Genomic DNA, 26,449 nt, shown 5'->3' on the forward strand with positions numbered 1-26,449 from the left:
AGGAACATGTCTGAACATGCAGGATCTTCAGGTTGGTAAAGATTTTTATTTCTTACTTCTTTCTTAAGGATTGCCTGTCTTCCTTCTGGATTATTCTTGAATTCTCATGTTTGAGCAAAAAAATATAGTTGTTACTGTATGGTACTATCACTGTGATAAAAAATAAATAGCTGAAATAGGCAGATCTTCCTTTTACAATTTCACCTTTAAAGTAGTACCGAGTGTCAGTGAATGCAATGAGTAATACTAAATGAGCAGTATGGTAATAATAATTAAGTAACTGCCTTGACTTATTTTGTTTAGGAGAATCCATCCTCACCATACAAGATTCTGAACAGTATCCACCTTCAAGATCACCATCATTTTCTATAGTTTCAGAGTTATCTGCCAATGATAGTGTTTCAGTCACATCATGTATATCACCAGTAGCAAAAAGAAAAAAAAAATCTCCATCATCCAGAAACAACCAGAGATGAGTTTGTGATAAGAACCAGCAGATTACAAAAAAAGTTAATTGATAAAAAAAATTGCCTGGTTTGTTTATGTAACAAACTTTCCTTTCTGTATGATTGAGAACCCACAATTCATTAACATGGTTCAGTCATTAAGACCAGGATACAGTCCACCCAACATAGCAGGTCCCAGGCAAATTGCTGGGTGTATGAAAGAGAAATTGAGCAATGTGCAAAAGGTCTAGAGCGTGAAATTGTTAACCTGAGTCTTGATGGGTGGAGCAATGTCCACAATGATCCTGTTGTATGTACTTGTGTGACATCAGCAGAAGGGAATGTCTTCCTTACAGAAACAATTGATACATCAGGAAATGCACACACAGCAAAATACTTGCAAGAAGTAGCAGTAAAAGCTATAACAAACTGAAAAAAAAATCAAATGTCTAGTACGCAGCTTGGTCACAGACAATGCTGCAAATGTATCCAAGATGAGAAAAAATTTAGAAGAGAGTCCCAAGCTAATAACATACGGTTGCAGTGCTCATTTGATGCACCTCCTAGACTCCTGGCCAAAGACTTCAGTGTTCCAGAAATAAAGGCTAATTTTGTTGAAATTGCAAAATACTTCTGTAACAACCACTCTGCAGCAGCTGCTCTGAAAAAAGTGGAGGAACCAAGCTAACTCTCCCACAAGATATGTGATGGAACTCAACAGTGGACTGTTTTGAGCACTATATCAAGAACTGGCCTAATCTGATGACAGTTTGTGAACAAAATCGTGAAAAAAATAGATGGAACCGTCACAGTCAAAGTTCTCAACATTGGGCTTAAGAGAAATGTTGAACACATGCCAAGTACCCTGAAGCCTATTTCTGTAGCCTTGAACAAAATGCAGGGAAATAGCTGTTTTATTGCTAACGCTGGTGAAATCTGGAAGGAACTGAGTGAGATCTTAAAAAGAGAAATATGCAATGACAGTTAAATTACAAGCATTAAAAAAAAACAAATGAGACTAGCACTATCTCCAGCTCATTTCTTGAAAATATTCTCAATACTCGTACCAGGGTCAAACCTTAAGTGCGGAAGAAGAGGAGTTGGCTATGACATGGACATCCAGCAATCATCCCTCCATAACGCCAACTATAATAAACTTCAGAGCTCAGGGTGAACCATTCAAGAAATATATGTTTGCTGATGACGTTTTAAAGAAAGTCACACCAGTGAACTGGTGGAAGTCACTTAAGCACTTGGATTCAGAGACTGTTGAAGTGATAATCTCACTTTTTACAGCAGTAGCTTCTACTGCTCGTGTAGAAAGAATATTTTCTTCCTTTGGACTAATTCATTCCAAATTGAGAAATCGTTTGGGACCTGAAAAAGCAGGAAAGGTTGTTTTTCTTTTCCAAATTATGAACAAACAGGAAAATGAAGGTGAAGACAACTGAGTTAGCTACAGAAGCCAATATTTTAAATTTCTCATGTTGACCTGGCTGACACAGTCAATTTAATTTTTGGGTTTTTTTAAATATTTCATTTAACTACTTTAGTTACAAACAATTTTAACAAAAGCAAACCTAATTTTAAAAAATGTGAATGTTTAACTAAATTCAAAAATTCATATGTTTGTTCTGTTAAAGTATTATAGATTTGCTGTTGAAGAAAAAAATCCAGAATATATAATGTTGTTGTTTTAGTTAAATAAAACAATTTAAAAATGTCTGGTGATGTTCTCCTCTTAATACAGCATGGCAAGAAAATCCTCCAAATATTAATGATTAACCTGTTGAATTGGAGATAGTTCACCTCCCAGTGACTTCATAAATATCTGCTTCAATTACCTTTGGTAAATGAAATAACCAAACAATCATTCATTTTCTGATATACCTGTAAAACTTATCTGAAAAGTTTTCAAAATAAATCACTTTAAAAATGTATGGTGTGTACCTTCTAAAAATGAAATCTACATCTATCTCTCAGTTGTGAAGAATATGTATTAAGGTTATAACAATCAACAAGAATGCACTTTTATGCAGAAATCCATGATTAAATCGAGTCTTCCTGACAAGCGATTTAAATCAAATCCACTCTGCAGGATACTGGGCTAGATGGACCTTTGGTCTGATCCAGTAGGGCCATTCTTATGTTCAATACCTGTACTCCAGTCATTACTACGATTACACCATATTTCTGTTATCCCTGTAATATCTAGTTTAACTTCCTGCACCAGTGGTTCTAGTTCCTCCATTTTGTTACTCAGGCTCCTTGCATGGGTATGCAAACATCTTAGTTGTTTCTGCTTGGCTTCACCCAGATTCCTCAACCAATGAGGTACAGTTATTCTATGGCCAGTATTACCCATCTGTCAGCTTCATTGGTATTAGCACTATCTTTCCTCTTAATGTCCATTCTCCTACCCATTGTTGTTCCTTTCTCCACTGCTGTATTCTCTCTCTTTCTTGATTTTCCTCCTGGTCAATATTAGAATCAGGCATGGAGATTACCCAACCATCTCCCCTAAATTTCTAGTTTAAAGCTCTTTAAAGCCTGCAATTAACTGAAAGCATTAATTTTTAACACGTTAATAGCATACATCTGGGTGGGGAGGGAGGCATCAGTGGTGAGGGGGCTGAAGAGTTTAATTTTTTTTAATTGCTTGACTGCCCTACTTTGCACCTGAAGAATAATTACCATTCTCACTCATTCTTTTGCCCAGTCTATTGAGGCCTTACTAGACAACATCCATTTGGTCTTCAGAGCTGCTTTTGATTTACCAGCATGAATAATCTTGCATTAAGGATTTGTTCCTGACATAATTCCAAGGAGATATTGATCTCAAACCTTTGATAGAAGGCAATGCTGAGATTAGAGTGGCAAAATGTGTCTTGGGCTTCTGTCAAGAGGATCTCACCATGGAGGCTCGTCTCAATACACTTGATGAGCCTCAATCTGTAGACATTAAGAAGCCAGAAGAGCATGAAGTCTCAAATGTCTCTCCCTTCTAGCATGGGAAGTGAAGGCTCAGCAAACTGCACACCAGATTACCCAGTGGGTTTCACCCAAACATAGAAGGTCCTGGATATGGGCATTGATTTCCAGTATGATTGATGGGCGGAAAGGGCATCTCTTGAAGCCATTACTGGGATGAGGGCCCAGTATGGTCCTCATACTGGGTCAAATGAAGACTCCTGGGACAAGGGAAGGTCTAACTACACCAGGGGTTCTCAAACTGGGGGTTGGGACCCCTCAGGGGGTCACGAGGTTATTACATGGGGGGTCGTGAGCTGTCAACCTCCACCCCAAACTCTGTTTTGCCTCCAGCATTTATAATGGTGTTAAATATATACAAAAATATTTTTAATTTATAAGTTGCACTCAGAAACTTGCTATGTGAAAAGGGTCACCAGTAAAAAAAAGTTTGAGAACCTCTGAACTACACTACGTGTTCTATACTACTCTAACTATTTACAAAAATTACTAACAGAAGATCCTAGAATGAGGACACAAAGGTGAATTCCATTCACTCTCTGTGGCAATGGCGAAGGAACTGAGGCAGATAAGGGGGTACACTCCCTCATATTGAGTAAGGTAATGACATCACTTCCAAGCAAGAACTCTTGTACAGCCCCAACAGACACAACTTTGCAAGGCAATTTGATGTCTCAGTGCTGGGTGCCATATCCACAAGTGGGAACACACAGAGGGCCCTCAAAGAAGAACAAAACATTAGAATCTATTTAATGACAAAAAATGGCATGAACTCAGAGTTAAGGTTGATTGGTGGTATGTTGTCCCCCTGAAGAACGCTGACTTGAGCAAAACTCAAACTTCCGAAAACAAGGATATCATAGAATGAATCATAGAACTGGAAGGGACCTTGAGAGGTCATCTAGTCCAGAAGCCCACACTCAAGAAAGGACTAAGTATTATCTAGACCACCCTTGACCAGTGTTTGTCCAACCTGTTCTTAAAAATCCCCAATGATGGAGATTCCATCACCTCCCTCGGCAATTTATTCCAGTGCTTAACCACTCTGACAGTTAGGAAGTTTTTCCTAATGTCCAACCTAAACCACCCTTGCTGCAATTTAAGCCCATTGCTTCTTGTCCTATCCTCAGAGGTTAAGAAGAACAATTTTTCTCCCCCTCCTTGTAACAAACTTTTATGTACTTGAAAACTGTTATCACATCCCCTCTTAGTCTTCTCTTCTCCAGACTAAACAATCTTCCCTCATAGGTCATGTTTTCTAGACCTTTAATCATTTTTGTTGCTCTTCTCTGGATTTTCTCCAATTTGTTCATATCTTTCCTGAAATGTGGCACCCAGAACTGGACACAATACTCCAGTGGAGGCTTAATCAGCCTGAAGTAGAGCAGAAGAATTACTTCTCGTATCTTGCTTATAATACCTCCTGATAATACATCCCAGAATGATGTTCACTTTTTTTGCAACAGCTGTTGACTCATATTTAGCTTGTGATCCACTATGACCACCAGATCCCTTCCCACAGTACTCCCTCCTAGGCAGTCATTTCCCATTTTGATATGCATAGTTAAGATTTTCCATGCAACCTTAAGTCTGCCCTCGTACAGCAGTGACCCAATATTCCCTGTTAACACACACTGCTTTACTCTGCCAATCCCACAATTTCTGAAATGTACAAACTCTTCACCTCCTTTTACAAGCTGTTCATGCACAGAATCCTATCTAACACTATTAAAGAACAAAGGGGGGGGGGGGAAGTTGGTCAGATAGGTACTATTTTGGGAGAGGACTTGTATCTCCAGAATCCCGGCTCAAATGCCCCAAATTTGGATCACTAATCCTACTCTGTATTTCCACAAGGTATAGCAATTTTCAAAAAAAATGTATACAAATATGTGGATTTTAGAGCACCTAGAAGCATCTTGTTATAAACAGCAAGGATGTATGGAAGGAAAGGGCTGCTCTACATATCTGTCTTCAGCATAGGAGACTCTGAAAGGTCTGAAGTAGCCTATTCATCTCAATACGATGTTCTCAGCTGAGTGAGAATACCCCATGAAGACAAATACAACCTGAAACAATTGCATCTCAGAAGATATTCTCGTTCCCCTCATGAGTAATTTAGAGCCTGTGATATGCATTAAGTTCGTCCATCCTCAGCTCCCCACCCAAAGGGACAGGACTTGCCCAGATCCTGGATCACATGTGGAGCAAGGAAGAGGCTTCAAACCCTCCCAAAAGGGTGCGGCCAGAACCCAGTTCACATGAATGGGGTAGGGAAGTGTTCCAACCCTTGTAGATGGGCACATGGCCCCCAAATCCTGGCGCATACAAAGGGAACAGGAGAGGAATTCAGATACCTTCAGTGGGGCAAGACCCCCTATATCCCAGCTCATGAGGGGGTCCCAGAGAGGCAAGAACCCGCCAGATTTAGACACACAGGAGGGGAGAATGTGGGGCTGACAAGTGCGCCTGCCCCATTCTCCCTCAGTCCCTCTGCCGCTCACCCACACATCCCCCTAATCCCCACAACACCTTTACCTGAGCCTCCAACCTCTCTCCTCTCCCCTACCACCAATCCTAATTTTTCCCTCCCTTTACTGCAGCCCCAAAGATCTCTCCCTTGACTCCCCCACACCTCTGCCCCCTAATATTCCTTCCCCTCTGGAAGTATTTACATATCTAATTTTGTCCTCCAAAGACTTTGATTACATTCCCCACATAATAAAATTGCCACCCATGATACACAAATTGCAGCAACCTCCAGCCATTCAGTCCCAAACTCCTTTTGTTTTAGGTGGGGGCTTGTGATTAATGTATCCTTAGTTATTATAATTGAACCCATCAATCTCAACAAGGTCAGTGATTCATCCAGTAATTATCACCTGTGAGTTAACAGTACCAGGCAGCAGAACTAAAGTGTTTCGGGGGGCCCTGTAACTCAGAAACCCGTCCGTTAAATGACCCCAAATTTGGATCACTAACACTACTGCATGCAAGGAACACCAAACTTCAAAGCAATCCAAATAACCATTTGGAGTTTAGAGCACTTACTAGAGTCAAGTTTTAAAATATATAAAATGGTGGGAAAGGAAAGCCTGTTTTTCCTATATTGACACGTGCACTGTAAAAAATGTACATTTTCTTAAATATCACTCTCAATTTGCGTCCTCCAAAGACTTAGTGGGAGCCGTATACTACTTTGGGTAAAACTCAAAAGATTGAGACCATTTTGCCCTGCATCACATCAATAGTTTGATCTTTAGCTCTGTGCAAAGAAAACCCACCTAGAAACTTTTTGAAAAATGACTATTTTGTGGGGGGCCTTATTATATCTCAGGAGAGCATGGCTCAAATGACCTCAAAGTCAGGTCACTGCACCTTTCTGAGCCACACCAAACTTCAAAGGAATCCAACTAAACATGTCAATTTTAGGTTCCAGAGTAGCAGCCGTGTTAGTCTGTATTCGCAAAAAGAAAAGGAGTACTTGTGGCACCTTAGAGACTAACAAATTTATTTGAGCATAAGCTTTTGTGAGCTACAGCTCACTTCATCGGATGCATTGAAGTGAGCTGTAGCTCACGAAAGCTTATGCTCAAATAAATTTGTTAGTCTCTAAGGTGCCACAAGTACTCCTTTTCTTTATGTCAATTTTAGAGGATTTAGCAAGACTGACCTTTAAACAGAAGTTGTGACACAACTTTAAGTATAGTGGCACTGCTGAACTACTCTAATAAAGAATATGATATAATATTTTCAGTATTACATTCTAATATGCATCAATGATATATCCTCACCTGGAATACTGTGTTCACTTCTGGTTATTGACTCTCAGAAGATATACAGCAAAAATAAATGGAGTCGTAACACGAGGAAAAAAAATGATTAGAGGCATGGACAGCCCTTTTATGAAGAGAAATTGAGAAGACAGACTGTTCATATTAGAGAGGAGACAAATAAGGGGAGGGACATGATGGAGGTATACAAAATAATTAATGATAGCAGAGAAAGTAATTTGAGTGATCCTAATTACTCTCTCATATAACAAAAAACAAAAGAAGGACATTCATAAATTGAAAGGCAAGGAACAGATAAAAAGAAAACTTTTTCTCTCTCTCAATGCATTATTAACCTGTGGGACTCATTCCCACAGGTAAAATAGAGGCCAAGGGTTTACCATGATTAAAAATAAGATTAGACGTTTTATATGGATAATGAGAACATCTAGCTAAATTAGGTATGATTAAACCATGTGTGTGTGTTTTATTTTAAATAAGAGGTTTAAATCTTGATATCAGAAGCTAACCACGAACTGATGGTATTAGGAGGAAACTCTCTGTCTACTACGGACAAGTTACAGTATTCCATAATTGACTACTAAAAAAGTTCTTGCACCTTTCTCAAGAATCTAGTACCCACCATTATCAGAAACAGGATACTGGATTGGTCTAGAGGGATGACTGGTGTGATCTGGTATGGCAATTCCTATCTTCCTGCGTGCTGCTTAATGTTAGAATGCCATTCAAAACATGCCATATCTATGCAGAAGAGTACCAATGATCTACCCACTTTGTATTATGGGACCTAGTTATCAAAAGTTCATAATGCAATTTAAATTTAGCAGATGTAGATGTGTATGCACTCAAGTTTGATTTTTTAATCCATTACAAAGTTTAAAACCTCAGTCTTGACTTTACAACTGAGAACTCATGTATACATACAGAAATGGCAATCCTGCAGTTTTCTTCCTGCAGAGATTGTAAGTAACATCGCAGTATTCAACGTGTTTTATCAAATCAAACTGTATGAGCAAATTTTCAGCATACTGAAAACTTGCTATTTTATGGAGAGAAAATAAAGCAGCTATAGTGATTATTCTGTTATATAATCCCACCTTCAATGACATTCTCACATTTTTCTCATAGCTAATTTCTTTGAGAAAACATTTAATTTAATATTTCAGGATGATGAGATGCTAAAAGTCAGATATCTTTAAGAACTAATGTCCTCAGTCACTAAAGTTGAGTTTGAAAAGCTACCAAGGTTGGGTCGGGTTTTTTTTGTTTGTTTGTTTGTTTTTTAAAAGGAGAAAGCAACCCCCTTAATCATAAAAAAATTTGATGGTATCATTGGAAACAGTCATTCTACTGTTGAGATGAACGTTCACTACATCTTCAAGTGTTCTAACAGTTCTATATGGTCTAACGTTTGATAGGCATACAAAAAACTGTACACAATTGAAAACACTCCCCACTCCACAAGGGTTTCCTCAGCAAACAGATAAAGAATCGGATCACCGTAACAGCATTACGTTGTAAGCAAGAACTTCCTGTATGTTTGATCATGATACCACAGAAGCCAAAACATATCTACTAACAATCAGGAAAGTCACTACAAATTTCCCCCTTGCAGATATTCTGTTCTTTGGTACATTTTGAATGATAAGTAGTTATTAGCCTTTTATTCCAAATTAGCACTCAATACAAACATTCAGAGAGACCAAAGAAATTTCAGAGTTGGAAGCCAATTTTTTTCTCATGGTCCAATCCTGTCAACACTTCTACCAGATGTAATGCTGTAAGTAGCCCCATTGAAATCAACAGGGAAACTTCATGATAGCAAGTACTACATCAATGAGAACTATTCATGTCAGTAAGCACTATGTAGTAAACCTTTGCAAGATTGAGCACAACTCATAGGAATGACAGGCCCTAAGGAAGCAAAGGCTCATGGGAGCTATGCTGAAGATTTTCCACAATGTCCCCTTGCCTGAGGAGTTTATCACAATTCCTGAGGTGCTTTTTTGTTTCAGATTAAGAGGAAATTGTCAAAAAAGAATGAAATGACAATAGAACAAATAGCTAATTCACATATCTGACCCAGCTTGGTTGCATAGTACACTACAGCATTCCATGAGCTACCTAATTTTTTCTTCTCATTTTGAGCATCAAGTAGGAATTAATTTAGGGACAGAATGGTCTGTAAGAGAAGCTCATACCCGTACTTCAAAATCTTCAAAAGTTTGAAAAGACCTTAAACAGAATTTTAAGATCAAAATAAAAACTGAAATATTTGTGGCCATTTTGGTCCAGATTTCTAGAATGTATTAAACCCTGAAAGCGTCAGCATCCATTTTACTCTCTATGTGCAAAGCTAGTTAATACATTTGTACAGCTAATATAAAAGATATGCCAAGTGCTTTCCAGCATCTCAAGCAATTCACAGTACACAATGTGTTTTTACAAGATTTACTGGCTACTGAAAAACTGTTCTCTAAATAAAAACAGCAATCAAAGGACAACAATATTTAAAATCCACATACAATGAGGCCTACTGGAAGAAAAAGGATTGCTGACCTAGGTTCACATCTTCCCTTTATACACTTCAAAATGCTGCCATTCACCTTCCAATACTACCTGGCTATCCAAAAGCCTACTAAGATTGGTTTGGTGTATTTAGGAAATAACTCCGCCTCCATGATATCTACTGTGCTTATGCACCACTGGTGTTTAATCTTTTTTATTAACTTCAACACCCGATAAGACTCAAGATTTAGCCTACTACAATTAGACAGATCTGTAGAATAAATTTCAAATCTGCAAGAATGTTTGGTATTATAAAATTATCTTAAACGTTGCAGAAGCTGCAGATGTGTCTTTCATTTCCATACTCTAATCGCTGTATTTAGATGTGGGCCAAAGGTCTACCTGCTGCAGATTAACCTCCTCCTGAGTTGAATGACTTTAAAATGCACATCAGATTACTACTTCCCAGCCTTTTGACTCGCACACACAGGTGGGAACCAAGCAACGGTCGAGACACATCATTTTATACTGGCAAAATATTGACATACGGCCATGCATACAAATTTCAGCACCAAGCACCTGAGGAAAGCCGGCAGTGAACCGCGCAATCCAAAAGCCATTTCTATAGGGATTTCTATTCTTGCTGCTATACAAGACAAACTAAATTGCAAGGGGAGGGGGCGGGGAAGAGATTAAAGCCACACTGTCATTGGCATATTCAGATTATTTCCAATATTCTGCCTGTGATCTCCGGACGCCAGGAGAAAGGGGTGGGAGGTCTGGTGCCCCTGGCACTGGACGGGACACAGTCCGGTATCCCAAGTACAATTTCTACCGATGTTTCTGAGGATCAGGGTCTCGGATACCCGGGGATGTCCTGGTGCGGCAGGCAGGGCTTCGCCAGGTGCTCCCGCGGCTGAAGGTGGAGGCAATAGGGGAGAGTGGGGGTTGATGGATAGAAGGGCGTCTGGGACCTCCCAGTCCGGCCGGGGCTCCGGGGCGAGGGCACAGGGGAGGGCGTGAGGGTCTCCCTACCTGATGATGTCGTCCTGGTGCCCCAGGTAGAATTTCTGCCGGTGCTCCCGGGGGCTGTAGACCACGCCGACCCCCGCCACGAAGTAGACGATCTCCTTAGCCGCCGTGTAGTAGAGGTTGTTGCGGCACTGGTGACCCCGGTAGCCATAGACCCACTCTAGCCGCAGGTGGCAGTTGGGGGCATTCCGGTCAGCCATGTCCCCACCGCCGGAGCCCTATAGGAGAGGGGGCCAGTTACCCTCCCCCCTCCTGGGCTCGGTGTCTCCCTCGCTAATCCCTGGCCGCCGCCATGGATGCCCGCCGCCGCCGCCGCCGCCGCCGCTCCTCCGCCTCCTCACAGAGGGCGCCGCCGAACGAGCTGGGCTGGTCTCCTCGCGCCAGACATGGCTGCACTGAGACACCGCCCGGAACGGTTAGCGCCAGAAACGGCTTCCCCTCAGATCGGGCTGTTAGACTGTCGTGCGCATGCTCGGGCCGCGTGAGCATGCCCGGCGCCGCCCGCTGAAAGCGCTGCCCCCGCGCTGCCCTTCTCAGCCGCCGGAGTCCGCTCACCGAGCGGGATGAAAGCGAGGGGCGGGGGGAACGGACAGGACAGAGCAGGGGGCAATACATGGCCAGGGGAGGGAGGGGCAGGCGGGCTGATCGGCAGACAGGGGAACGGGCAAAGGGGACTGGGCTGGGCAAAAGGAATGAACAAAGTTACCAAACGGGGTGAGCCAGCTGCTGTGGTTGCCAACATGCGATGGGGGTAGCAGCGAAGCTTGTGCTCCTCTGTGGAGGTTACATCTCTGTACCACCTACCTCCCTAGGTCGTGTGCTGTCTAAAACTAGGGGTAGCCCAATGTCTAGAAGAAGCAGCTCTTCTCTAGCTGAAATAATGTATCGAGCACCCAAAGACGACTTGATTCCATTAAATAGTTTACAGATACCCTCTACCTAAAAAAGGCTTTCAGAGTTATCATATATGGTTGTAGGTTTTTTAAAAGAATTCCTTATCAGTTTACATAGGTGTTGCATGGCTGCACCTCTTGTCTGCAATGCTGAGTGCCTGACTGGTACTTCAGTTCCTGCACTGCACTCTTAAAAATAAAAGGAGGGTAAAACTACTTTTAAACAGTATTCTTATTACACATTGTCCTTAGCGCATCATTTACCTTGATTAAAATTATGCTTAATGTTAAGATGCTATTTAAATTATGGTTTAAATAGCAAATAATCATGGAAAATAATAATTGACACTATTAGCTAAGAAATCACATCTCAGAGTGTTTTCTGGTATAACACTTCCTATAGTCTTAGTGTGATTTTATCACTTGAATTATTTCTACATTTGTTCTTTTTCCTACCGGATGAGTTTATTCTTTATCAGATGACTTTAAGGTTGTATGAATTTCTAGGTTATCCACCAAAGAGAATTTTCTCAATAGTTATTTCTCCTTTAAGTACTTACGTTGAAGCTCAGGGCACCCATGACTGTGAATCACCTTGTTACCCTGTGCCTCCAGTGTGAGGTAGTCATGCCTATGTCTGGCTGGGTGTCAGCTCCCTACCACCAGCTTACTCATAGCCTTTTGGACTTTGGACTTTTTTGGGACTCATTGAGGACAGGTGGATTATTTTGTGATTAAGGACGGAGGTTTGTGTAAACTGTATTTAAAATTAAACCCAGGGGTGAAAGTAAGTTAAGGACTTACTGGTACACCGGAGTCCTGAGCAGGGAGCGTGGCCTCAACCGGAAAAGGCAGGGCCTTAAATCCCCGGGCCCTTTAAATCACTGAGAAGCCCTGGGGACTCCTGGCTGCCACCGCTACCCCAGGTCTCTGGCAGAGCTTTAAAGGGCCTGGGGCTCCACTGTGGTAGCGGCTGCTGGAGGCCCGAGCCCTTTAAATTCCTGCCTGAGCTGTGCTGCACAAGCCCTGGGGTAGCGGCGGCTGGGCTCTGGTGGCAATTTAAAGGGCCCCGGGGCGGTAGCGGGGCAATTTAAAGGGTAGCCCAGGGCTTGGACAGCAGGGATCAGGTGGGGATTTATTTAAAGGGCCAGGGCGGTAGCAGCAGCTGGAGCTCCGTGGCCCTTTAAATCCACGCTGGAGCCCTGCCACCGCTACCCCAGGGCTTTAAATTGCCATCTGCAAAAGCCAGTCCTGGCACAGCGCACCGGCTCTTGCCGGTATGCCATACCGGGGTGTACCGGCTTACTTTCACCTCTGATTAAACCAGCTCTAGAAAGGGGAGCCGAGAGTCACAACAGAGACTATCTGGAGTGCTTAAGGGGTCCACAAGACAGGCAAATGGCAACAGAGTGCCTGTAAAACGATCTCTGGCCATGAGAGGATGCTTAATAAGCAGCCACACTGCTCTACCCATATATTTATTAAAATCAACACAGAGCAGCAACACAAACCAGAAGCATTACTGTCTGTGTTGAGACTCATGAAGCCTGGAACTATGACTCAGAAGTAAAGCTGGCCATAAAGCAGTCTTTCCCTCTCAAGCAAAATTTTGAATTTTTGAAAAAACTTTAATCCCAAATCAGGACTGAAAAAAGGTGGGGCATGACATTTTTCATAGTTGGGGATAGATTATTTTCAGTCTATTTCAGGAAAATAGAAATTTTCAGTTTGCTGCCTGAGCAGCGTGTGGCACCTGCGAATCCAGGCTGCAAGAGATCAGGCCAGCCAGGGAACTGAGCAGCCTGACCTGAAAATTCCTAAGCTGTTCTATTCGACAGTATTAAACGCACCATTATTCTTTATAGTGTGTTAACTCAGACATGGCTAGCTTGTGTGACCACCACAGCTCCTTCACACTCAGAGGTGTTTGCAGTGAATGTCCACAGCCCCTGTGTATGTCTTTTGTGGGAACTGTGGTGACCAGTTAAAACATTTTAAACTTAGAGAATTAACACAAGACTCCCTCCCCCAATTTCCCTTATTCCCTTTCCTTAAGCTCCATAGAATCGTTTGCATATTAACATGTATTAAAATCATTTTCTAGTTATACTTGTGCAGTCGCATAAATTTACAGACTGGAGCGAAAAAAAAAAAAGAGAAAATGCAACTTGCAAGACTCTCTCTCTCCCAGAGCCTACACCCCTCCCCTGGCTTCAGACTATGGAAAGAGAGTTGGGGTGTGGTGTTTACCTGGGGCTCCAAGGCAGGGCGAGACGGGGGGCCTCCACGCACTGCTGCCCCCAGGCACCACCCCCACAGCTTCCCATTGGCCGCAGGGTGCTCAGGGCAGGGACAGTGCATGGAGGCAAAGCCCCGCCCCAGGGAGGGCTGGCAGCCAGTGGAGTGAGCAGACAGATGCCGCACAGCTCCGTTGCGCTGCCGGGGCCCCTGGAGGAGGAGTGCCTGGGGGTGGCAGGTGAGTCCAAGGGAGAGACCCGGCCCCAAAAACTGCTGGAGTCCAACCGGCCATATTGGGGTGGTTTGCAGGCCGCAGATGGCCTGCGGGCCGGGAATTTGAGATCTCTGATTTAGACGATGCCTGACAGGTGTTTGTCCAACCTGCTCTTAAAAATCCCCAACTTGGGTAATTACATCTGCCTGATGAAATTCCCCCAGTTGTTTCAACTGATACTCCTTTTTATAGGTATTCTTCATTTTTGTCCTAACCTGATGTGTAGTTCTGATTTGTGCTCTTTAAGAAAGCTCTTGTTGTCTAACCCAATGATAGGTAAATTAACTTTTGTAATGTATACTAAAAAAAAAAAAAGAGATGTGAAGATAATCGTTCATTTAGCTTATCTGCAAATTCATTATCCTTCTGACTTGCTCCCTTTACTCCTTCATGATTGAGGCAGGCCTATTGATTTGGTTACAGGCTTACAGCTTCTGCTATTTGAAAAATTGTTGTTGGGCATTTATCTCAAAATTCCATCTTAGCCCTCTTCATTTTTTTTCCTTACATATTGGCTCATGTGCTCTACACTTATTATTGGCCTTATTAGGGTTGGATTTCTATTTTCAGAAGGATAGCTGTCTGGCTGAAATAACCTCTTGAGCTATGCCATTGAGCCATGCTGATTTATAACTTGCTTTCCTATTTCCTCCTTTGTTCAGAAGTCTGCATGCCATGTGTGACTCTTATGGTATGCTTAAATGCTATTGAATAATAGGTAGCATTCTTGCCAGATCTTAAAGATTGTTATTTCTTTTGACTTTAGGGCCTTTTTTATTTACTTCCTCATTTATATGAAAACTCACTTTCTGGAGTTGTGCCATCATACTAGTTTGAGACCTTTCCACCCCCAAGCATACTAAAATTAATGTTGTTACTATTACTTAGTGTCTCATCTCTCTCATGCCTATATATATGATAATTACTACTTAAACCAGCTGCTGGGTGTTACTTAGGATCTAATAGAAAACAAGCACTGCATGGGTGTTCTTTGGAATGAGCCAAGAAGCACTTGTTTAAGAAATAAATTATTTACATAAAATATACTGCAAATCTTTCCACTATTGCTATAAGAATACTTTTGCTATAACTGTATATTGTGCTGAATGAAAGCTTTTCATAGTAATCTGAATTCATTTAGAGACAGTGTAGGACTTGCATCATTGTGTAGTGACGCAAAACGAAATTTGCACTGATCTGTTTGACTACACAGAAACACAAAGGGGGTTTCTGTTTTACCTTAGACATGTTTTTATAAAATTAAATGCAATAATCAGCACCATGGACAGTACCATTTAACACTTTCATTAACCGTTGTTTTTTGAGGGAGAGCAAAGTTTGAATTGTTCAGTGTCCGCTAATTCCTTATCTGGATGTGACCATACCACTGGCTGAGGCTGGAGTCCTTTTGTGTTGATTGCCATGTAACGCCTTTCAGGCTGAATTCATATGCATGAAGAAGAGGGAGAAAAAGGAGGAGGGACTGAGAGAAGAGCATCAGTGTGCATGTAGATGTGTGCGGAAGAATGAAGAGAAGACTGGTGCAGAAGAAGCTCAAGGATCTCAAGTGACTAATGAAGAGGTAACAGTTGGCTGAGAGCACTGGTGCTGAGGTGGGAACAGTTGGGCTGCTAGCTGCAGAAAAGGCTATGAGTGCCTAAGCTGAGCAGGTGGAATGGTAATTGGGGAAGGGAGGCAGTTGTAATAAACTCCTTCCTGTCAATTTTTTATTGGTAGCAAAAACTGGTGCTGAGAATGTAACATTTTGCACCCCTTCTTCATAGTCATATGGGTAGCAAGTTCTGAGAGCTGCTCTTCTCAGAATTTGTTACCACTCACTCGTTCCCCATATCCTGGTCCTGGGATGGCAAATTCAGAGATAAAAGGAGTTAATAAAGAAAAATCAAAAATTAATACTAAATATTTTTGAGTATTTTTTGAGTATTTTTGATGGGCCTACAGTTGTGCCCATCCTATTTCTGTTGTAGAGATTTTTTCCAGCATCCCATTGTGGGCTCTATTAATTCTAAAAGGATCTAAAATTTATAAGTAGAAAACATTTCACATCAGAAGTGGGTTTAAAGTTTTCTTCCCTATAGTTCCAGTGATTGCTGACTATTTTTTTTTAAATTAAAATCTGCTTGTTCCTATTTGAACCATGTTTTTATACACACACTTTCATATTGTGGCATACTACCTACACAAGGTAGACAAGGCTTTCTTTGGTTTCCAGATCACAGGCCCTGATTCTCCTGGGGGACTTCAATCACCCTGACATCTGCTGGGAGAGCAATACAGCAGTGCACAGACAATCCAGTAAGTTTTTCGAGAGTGTTGGGGACAACTTCCTGGTGCAAATATAGGAGGAACCAACTAGGGACCGTGCTCCTCTTGACCTGCTGCTCACAAACAGGGAAGAATTGGTAGGGGAAGTAGAAGTGGGTGGCAACTTGGGCAGCAGTGACCATGAGATGGTTGAGTTCAGGATCCTGACAAAAGGAAGAAAGGAGAGCAGCAGAATATGGACTTCAGAAAAGCAGTCTTTGACTCCCTCAGGGAACTGATGGGCAGAATCCCCTGGGAGGCTAATATGAGGGGGAAGGGAGTCCACGAGAGCTGGCTGTATTTTAAAGAAGCCTTATTCAGGGTGCAGGAACAAACCATCCCTATGTGCAGAAAGAATAGCAAATATGGCAGGCGGCCAGCTTGGCTTAAACAGAGAAATCTTCGGTGAGCTTAAACACAAAAAGGAAGCTTACAAGAATTGGAAACTTGGACAGATGACTAGGGAGGAGTATACAAATATTGCTTGAGCATGCAGCGGTGTAATCAGGAAGGCCAAAGCACAATTGGAGTTGCAGCTAGCAAGGAATATGAAGGGTAACAAGAAGGGTGTCTACAGGTATGTTAGCAAGAAGAAGGTGGTCAGGGAAAGTGTGGGACCCTTACTGAATGGGGGAGGCAACCTAGTGATAGACGACGTGGAAAAAGCTGAAGTACTCAATGCTTTTTTTGCCTTGCTCTTCACAGACAAGGTCAGCTCCCAGAGCAGGTGAGCAGCCCTCAATAGTGAAAGAACAGGTTAAGAACTATTTAGAAAAGCTGGACTTGCACAAGTCCATGGGGCCGGATGCAATGCGTCCAAGGGTGCTAAGGGAGTTGGCTGATGTGACTGCAGAGCCATTGGCCATTATCTTTGAAAACTTCTGGCAATCGGGACATCCCGGATGATTGGAAAAAGGCATATATAGTGCCAATCTTTAAAAAAGGGAAGGAAGAGAATCCGGGGAACTACAGACCAGTCGGCTTCACCTCAGTCCCTGGAAAAATCATGGAGCAGGTCCTCAAGGAATCCATTTTGAACCAGTTGGAGGAGAAGATGATGATCAGGAACAGTCAATGTGGATTCACCAAGGGTAAGTCATGCCTGACCAATGGGATTGCTCTCTATGATGAGATAACTAGCTCTATGGATATGGGGAAAGCAGGGGACATGATATGCCTTGACTTTAGCAAAGCTTTTGATACGGTCTCCCACAGTATTCTTGCTAGCAAGTTAAAGAAGTATGGATTGGATGAATGTATTATAAGGTGTATACAAAGCTGGCTAGATCATCAGGCTCAATGGGTAGTGATCAACGGCTTTATGTCTAGCTGGCAGACGGTATCAAGTGAAGTACCCCAGGGGTTGGTCCTGGGGCAGATTTTGTTCAACATATTCATTAATGATCTGAATCCATCACATTATTTTTACTGGTACTTAAGCATGTGCTTAACTGCCTATATGAATATGAATGTCCTCAGATTCATATTTATGTGATTATACAATTTGGGCCTTAAAGACTATTAATTTACCTTTTCAAATTTTATTTTCATTGATCTGCCTGACATAATGTTATTAGAAATTGGCAGAGATGGCATGTACCTATCAACATTTTAAAAACAAAATTATAAATTAATCCATTTAAAATTACATAAAGCAGTTCATAAATACCTACCTAATAGGAATCCTGTTTAATGTTAAAAAGAGAATGGTTAACAGAAAACTAATTATAAGCTGTATTTATTTATTTATTTGTAAGAGAACAAATGCTGTCTTGTTCTAAATACAAACTTATAGATACTGAGGTCAACTCTTGTCCCCAATAGTAAAACTACTGTTGTCTTCAGCAGGTCCAACATTTTACTATGTATTTAAATTAACATGTTACTGAATATATTTTCAGTAGCAGGAAGTACTACAAAATGCTATAATTAGTTGTGTATTTTATACTCTCTCTCTATGGTTTAAATAGGTTATAAATCTATAGTTAGAAAGATATTCATTAATATTTCCAATTTACAGTACAAAATTGTCCTAATTTTCCATTTGCTTAAGTTTTTATGTCCTCAGTATTATGTCTCCTCCAAAAAAACTATTCAAAAAAGGGCTTCTATTTTACCTCAGGGTATGAGTAGTTTTAGTAGAATGAAGCTGAATACTCTCAATTTGAGACTACTGATGCATGTCAGATGATTTCACAACCATCTTTTTATTAAAAATGTTAATATTCTTCCTTAATTTCTTTACCAGTGCACTAAAGATGACAAACAAGACCAGTGTTAATCCACATTGTTACAATTCACTAAAAGATGCTTTCTGAACCTCTAAACAATGCAATAAGTACCATACTTCAGATTGCCAACCATCTGCCACCAATCTTCATCTTGCTCTTACATTCACTACTATTCACACACTCTGGATCTAAATGACTTGTCTTCAACGTGCATTTCGCTTCCAATTAAATATGTACTACAGTAATCCATCGAGGTGAGCTTGGAAATCTGTATCAGACACCATCAATTCATATGACAGCCTAAACAGAATTAAATGAAGCACATGAAGTAAGGCTGATTAAATACCTTTGCCTCTTCCATCAATAATCTTACCCTGAAAATCTGATTCTGAACCTTCCAAATGAATTGATTTTGAACTGTAAACTAAATACAGAACTTTATTCTAAATGCAATTTACGTGACAGCCACCTCTAACTCCATTTTACGATGCTATCTAAAATGACAAAGTAGTACCTTACTTGCATGCAAAATTAATGGTATTTTTCTCTCTTTTTCAGATATTTCTCTACAACTAAAAATGGTGTGGGGTGATCAGTCCATAAACATGATGCAAATTTATTTTTTCTTTTAAAATACCATCAACTGATTGATGCAAATTATTAGATTTTAAAAAATCAAGATCACATCTTTCTGCATATTACTAAGCAGAGATTTGAAAATATAATCCACTGTACTGACTTCACAAGAGATCTCTCTCAGCCAAGCCTTTTGACAATCATGCAAATGCACTGCTATAATAAAGGTCACTACAGAACCAACATACACAACTGTAGGTTTTAAGAAGATGTGACAACAGTTCCTTTAGAGATGAGAATATGTGGCAGATATATTTAACAAAAACTAAGGGCAATTAAACACATGCAGCAACAGTATTCAAAATTAATTTAACCACAGATAAATATCCTTAAAGTCATCAGTTGCTTATGTCACTGTATAAATACTGTATTCAGATACTGCATATCATAGATAGCTCCCCCTCACCTCCCCCTTCCCCTGACCCCTCCCAGAATTCCATCCTGAACTGAAGAGTTCAATTCCTATACAGGTCAAATTGCATCACCTAGTTACATCTGAATAAAAAATAACTTAAAAATTTGCACTGTGATTTTGTATATTAGACTTAAATATTTAATAGCTTTTACAGTAGACCTTACTTTAAGGATTACAAAGATTTTATTTCCTACTACAGCTGAAGACAGATAGAGGAACACTATTCCACAATTTTCAGCACGATCTACTGTAGACAGACTCACATGCATTAGCTACTCTCGGACAATGAAAGGAAATTAGAACTTTTCCCCATATTTCCTGTTATAGAAAAGATCAATTAAGAACAATACATATTAGCAACCCCTCAAGTATTATTTGCCAAATAGGACCATTGTCATGGCAGATGGATTTTTAGGCGTATCAAGCTTGACAGCATTCTCTTATTATGTTCCATTTTAGCAGACAGTAGTACAGAGCTTGATAGTTGTATTTCTTTCAAGTCTTGAGCCTTGACTGCATTAAAGATTTTATGATCTGGCCAACGTACTATATCCTGAAATACAAATATGTAAGGAAAAAATAGAAAGAAAATAGAATGACGTGCCCAATTACAACCTTAATTTTGTTTTCTTGTGCATATGCATTGTGATATGGTCTTCAGTTACATGACCATATGTCCTTCCAGAGGACCCCTGCCCCATTTAAGCATTGTCCATCCTGTGCACTGCTGAATGAGGTCACCATTTCCTTTTATCTTCTTCATTCAACAACATGTGGCACCATTCCTTATTTATTGCAAGCTCTCCATATGTTATACTGAATACACAAATTCCCCCACAGATTCATGGGCTTTTCTATGGTGTTCATCACTGTAGTATCCAAATGCCTCACAAAGTTAGTGAATCTAACTTCATGACAGCATTGCCCTCTACTGATTGGCTGGCTGTTCCAATCTGCTGGCTCCTCTTCTCCCTCCCCCCCAATCTCTTTATCTAAGCTTCACTCCACACTAGCCCCTCATATGCTCTGTTCCCCTGCCCTGTCCCCCTGACCTCCTTCCTCTCCCTTTTCTTTCCACTAAGGGTATCCCTGTCAAGTAAACCCACTGTCGATCAATTGTATAGTCAATTGCTTGACCACACTTTGGTTGGATATGAAATATATTCAAGAGTCCCAGTAATCAATGTGAATCACATTTATGGCTAAAAATCAATAATAAATAATAAAAATAATAATAATAATAATATTAGTACAGGTTCAATATGATACCAGTTTCTGGGAAGCTATCGTATGTAGAGTTGTTAAATTCACACAGAAGGTGTGCTCCCAAAGTTACACTCCAGAAGCTATCCTTTTTAAACCCATACATCATCTGAAACTAGATTTAACCAATCAGCTTTCTATCTTGTTTGTCTGGTACCAGAGAGTACCCCTGTTCTGAACACACGCATTCCAGGTACCAAGGGGTGTGAAGGCACCTCCTAGGTTTGTACCAGGGTAGATCAATTACATAACCTTGTCCTTTTCCTTTGAGACATTCAAGTACTGACCTGTGAGAGTAACTCCCTACCTGTTGCTTTGATAAAAGACCTGTATGTTCTGATTCTGACTGTTTTCCTATCTACTTAAGCCAAAGCTTTCTTCAGCTAATATAAGGTGTTTTGAGATATATGATATGGGTGAACAGAATTGTGGGGAGGGATATATTCAATTAACATAACTTTCCAACACTTATATTAATACTATGTTTAACATGTATGTATTGGATAATATCACCCAAAAAATCAATCATAGAACTAACATGCCATTTGCGGTCCTCACATTGCTCCCCCTGCTGGTATTCAGACCTTTGCCTCACCATTGCATCTATCTTGGCTATTCAGATTAAAACTCATCAGGGCAGGGGCCATCTACTACTCTGTTATATGTAAGGGCTACCACAATGGGGCACATTCTTGGCTGGCCCTTAGATACTACCATAAACATGTTAAGAAGTTACTCACCTGGTGCGAAAATGATGGTTCTTTGAAATGTGTTCTGCTACAGGTACTCCACTGTAGTTGCACTTGCATCCCTGTGCTGCTGATAAGAGAACTTTGGTAGCAGTGTCTGTTCAGACAGCACATGTGCTGTTCTCCCCATTGTGCTCTGCCATGAGGCTAAGCAGCACATGTGGGTCAACCCCCCTCAGTTCCTTCTCTACCACAGAGTCCTTGACAAGAACTCCAAAGTAGAGAGGAGGAGGGTGGGTCAGGAAGCACCTATAGGGACATGCATTTTGAAGAACCATCGTTGCTGCACGAGTAACTTCTTCTTCGAGTAGTGTCCCTATGGGTGCTCCACTGTAGGTGGCTCCCAAGCAGTAATCCTAATGGGAGCCTGGGGCTTTGGAGTAGAGTCTGTTATGGATGACAATACTGCGGAGCCAAAGATAGCATCGGAAGCAGAGTCCCTCGTAATCTCATAATGTTCTGCGAAGGTATGCGCAGACACCCAGATTGCTGCCTTGCAGATTTCCAATATAGACACATTCTTGAGGAAGGTGACAGAGCAGGAAACTGACCATGTGGAATGTGTTTGGATTCTGGATGGAGGTACTATGTTACAAACCTGATAGCCGTGTCTGATACAGTTTGAGACCCATTTGGGGCATCTGATATCGCTGTGCCTTTAGACCTTTCTGCAATGGAAGGGAAAAGTTTAGAAGATTTCCTAAAGGCCTTTGTCCTGTCCAAATAAAAGGCCAAGGCTCTCCTAATATCTAGCATGTGCAGTTTAGCTTCCCTGCTATCAGGGTGAAGCTTAGGGTAAAAGGCTGGGAGGTGAATCAGTTGGTTTATGTGAAAAGAGGAGGTCACTTTGGGGATGAACTTTGGGTGCAGTCTGAAAGTAACTTTGCCCTGAAAAAATATTGTATAAGGGGGCTGTGCCATCACTGCCGCTATTTCCCCTGTTCTTCTTGCCAAGATGATCACTGACAGGTACGGGAGCGAACAAGTAGCCATGGGTTTGAAAGGCGGCCTACTTAGGCTCTTTAGTACTAAGTTTAGGTCCCATGTTGGGGTAGGATGTCTGGGTTGGGGAAAAAGGTTTACTATGCCCCAAGGAATTGTTTTGCGGTTGGGTGTGAGAGCGCTGAATATCCCTTTTTGTTGATGGATGGCTGCTATGGCTGCTGGATGAACTTTGAGTGAGCTAGGAGCTAGTCCTGATTTCTTGAGAGGCAGTATATGATCTAAGACCACTGGGAGAGTAGCAAATGTTGGGAAAATTTGTCTGGAATTATACCAAACCTGAAACCTGGCACACTTGGGCAGGTAAATGACACATTTTCTATTGTGTAGTAACACTTCCTGTACCTCCTCAGAGCAGGCTCTTTCTATCTGCTGGAACTATGAAGAAGCCAGGCCTTGAGCTGGATAATCCACAGGTTGGGATGGAGAGTGTTGGAGAGAGATTGGCAGGTACGTGACAGTTGTGACAGGTAAGTGTACCATGTCTGTCTCAACCATGAAGGTGCATTCACTTTTTATTTAAACAGAGCTTTCAATAGTAGAGGGAATGGAGTAAAGGCATAGTGAAGGTCCTTTTCCCACAGAAGAAGGGAAGCATCCCCTAAGGAGTGTTGACCTAATCCTATCCTGGAGCAGTAGAATGGGCATTTCTTCTTCCAGTAAGTGGTGAACAGGTTTATAGTTGGTGTTCCCCACCATCTAAATATGTTTTGTAGTACTGCTGAGTTTAATCTCCCATTTGTGGTTGTGTAGCAGACAGCCGTGTGTCTGAGATAGTCTGCTATCATGTTTTGTACTCCTGGAAGGTAGGCTGCTGATATTGTGATGCTGTGGGAAATTCTCCAGTTCCATAGCTTTAGTACTTCTGCACAAAAGGGAGGGCAATCTGGTGCCTCCCTGGTGATTTATGTAGTACATGCATGCTATGTTGTCTGTTAAGACCCTTGTGTGTGTGTGTACCTTTGATTAGCAAAAGGAAGGAGGTGCAGGCATTCCTGACCACTAAGTTCAAGGAGGTTAATGTAAAGAGATCTCTCTGTGGATGATCACTTGCCTTGTGTCATAAGATTTTTGAGATGTGCCCCACCTTTTGAGGGATGTATCGGTGGTGAGAAGCAATGATGAGGAAGTTTTCAAGAAGGGGATCCCCATGCAGACATTTGCTGGGTCTTTTTGCCAGTCCAGGGAGTGTTTAACTTTGGTGGGCAGTGATAGAAATTTGTCTAGTCTTTGTTCAGGCTGTAGACTGAGCTTAACCACATTTTGAGGCACCTCATGTGAAGTCTGGGATGAGATATCATGGATGTGCCTGCTGCCATATACCCCAGAAGTTCGAGACAGTGTCTGCCTGATATGAGGGCAGGTTTGTACTGCCTCTCTGACTGTGGCCAAGGTGTGGAACCTGTGCTGTAGCAGGAGTGCTCTCACCTGTAATGAGTCAAGATCAGCTTCTATGAGCTCTAGGTGCTGTACAGGGGTGAATGTCAATTTTTGGACGTTGATCTGTAGGCCCTGCTCTGTGAACAAGTCTACAGCAATCTGGGTGACCCAGAGGGCTTTGTTGAAGGAGCAGGCTCTTAGGAGACAGGTAGGGGTAGATCATAGTCTCCTGGGAACGTAGGTGCACCGCGACTATGAAGAGAATGTTGGAGAATACTCTCGGAGCTGATGGGAGGCCAAGGGGAGCACTCTATACTGGTAATGTTCCTGACCCAGGGTAAATCTGAGGAACCATCTGTGTGAAGGTAGTATCAATATGTGGAAATAGGCATCCTGCAGGTTGAGGACCAAAAACCAATCTCCCTGTTCTAAAGATGGAATAATCACTGCTAGTGTGACCATCCTGTGTTTTTGAGCTTTGACAAATTTGTTCAGTGCTCTAAGTTCCAATATGGGTCTCCAACCTCCCTTCTTCTCAGGTAACTGGAAATAACGAGATTAAAACCTTAACCTCCTGGGTGCTGAGGTACTGGTTCTGTGGCTCCTAGCGAGAGGAGGTGATCTATTTCTTGCCATAATAAACTCTAGGGTTCAGAAGGGTCCCTGAAGAGGGACAGGGGAGGGTGTTTGGGGTGGGAGGTGAAGTGGATGGAATACCCATTGCAGATGATTTCCAGCACCCATCAGTCAGATGTTATTTTGTTCCCAGTTGTTGTGGAACAAAGCAAGGCAGCACCCAAATGGATGCAATGGGTTGATCAGCTGCAGTTGGTGTTGAGGGGAGCGGTCTGTTGGTGATGTTTTGAGGTAGATGGTTGTTAAGAGAAAGACTGGGGGCCTTATGGTTTACATTTGGAATATCTGGATTTTTTTCCTTTGAGGCTCATAATAGCATTCATTTGTAAAAAATGTATTGTGCGGGACTTATGCTGAGATTGAGGACTAAATTTTCTTTTTTGCCCAGGTGTACAAATCCCTAATGACTGGAGAGTGGCCCAGGAATCCTTAAGTGTATAGAGAGATGCATCAGTTTTCTTAGCAAACAATTTAGTGCCCTTGAAGGGGAGGTCCTCCAATGTTGTCTGTGCTTCCTTAGGGAAGCTACGTAGGTGTAAACAGGACACTCATCACAACCACTGCTGTAAAAATAGACCAGGCTGCTGTGTCGGCTACATCAATTGCTGACTGGAGTGCTGTCTTGGCCACTGGTTGTCCTTCACTAACAATGGCCCAAAAATGTTCATGCTGTGACTCCAGAAGCTGATCAATAAATGAGTTAAGCTTGGCATGATTGAGATAGTCATATTTTGCTGTCAAACCTTGAATTTCATACCCAGTAAGACTAATATGCGTTATTGAAAAACTGTGCATTTGACAAAGAAATTAAAATAGACCTGAATAGAAATGAAAAATAAATAGGATCTTTCTTTACATTTATTAGAACTCTGAGATTTTCAGTCTTAGTGATAATGATAATCAGGATTCTTGCTGCAGCATGCCTCAGGGATATCCTGTAGTCCTCGAATGAAAAATAATCCCCAACTGTAGCCATAGAGGGTTTGAATTATTTTGATTCCTGAACTTTGAATTGTTCCTTTGTAGGGTTGCAAGTAGAATGCGGTAACAAGTGATTTATTTTGCCAGTGAGATGTTATTACAGTCACAAAAGCATGCAAGTGAAATAAGAAGCATTCCTGCATTTAACTCCCCTTCAGAGAGGAAAGATGTCTCCTAACACAATACATTTATGCATTTATAAAACGTGGATATTACCAGAATTTCTTTTAGCCAACATGACCAAGAATCAGTTCTCTAAGATTTTTGGATAATTTTTGCTCCTGAACTCCTATATATCATTTATCTACCTTTCTTAATATATTCACTTCTATATTTGTACTGCATGCATAACATATTTGTTTAACACTGCCCCAAGATGTCACTAAACAACAAAGACTATTGCTTTATTCGTGATTGGCCCTATGAAGAAATTCAAATCTGTTTGATCTAAAATACTCAAAATGTCACAACATTATACACTAGACCCTTCCATTATTTCAAATATAAATATAAAGTAGCTTTCTCTTGACCACAAAACCTTCTGAAAGCGCAACAGATACACCTACAAACCACTCAGCCTATGTTCTCCTTTTCATAATACAAATGCAAACACCTCTACAGAATCATTCAACTCACATTTTCCTGTAATGTTCCC

The 26,449-nt window shown here is 41.4% G+C and overlaps 1 protein-coding gene across 3 annotated transcripts in view; it reads right to left on the reverse strand.

The window, feature by feature from the left end:
- The window catches only part of EML5 (EMAP like 5), a 326,380-nt gene extending 315,062 nt beyond the window's left edge, over positions 1-11,318 (reverse strand). For 2 of the 3 annotated variants that reach the window (XM_038404486.2, XM_038404485.2), the window contains exon 1: positions 10,775-11,316. In XM_038404486.2, the coding sequence (XP_038260414.1) occupies positions 10,775-10,971 (197 nt within the window). In that variant the 5' untranslated portion in view covers positions 10,972-11,316. Of the gene's footprint in view, positions 1-10,774 lie in introns of all 3 variants that reach the window. The other variant, XM_043517737.1, reaches the window with a different exon arrangement.
- Between the last annotated feature and the right edge of the window lie 15,131 nt (positions 11,319-26,449).

The sequence above is a fragment of the Dermochelys coriacea genome, chromosome 6 (genome assembly GCF_009764565.3).
Source record: "Dermochelys coriacea isolate rDerCor1 chromosome 6, rDerCor1.pri.v4, whole genome shotgun sequence".
In the NCBI taxonomy this organism is placed as follows: Eukaryota; Metazoa; Chordata; order Testudines; family Dermochelyidae; genus Dermochelys; species Dermochelys coriacea.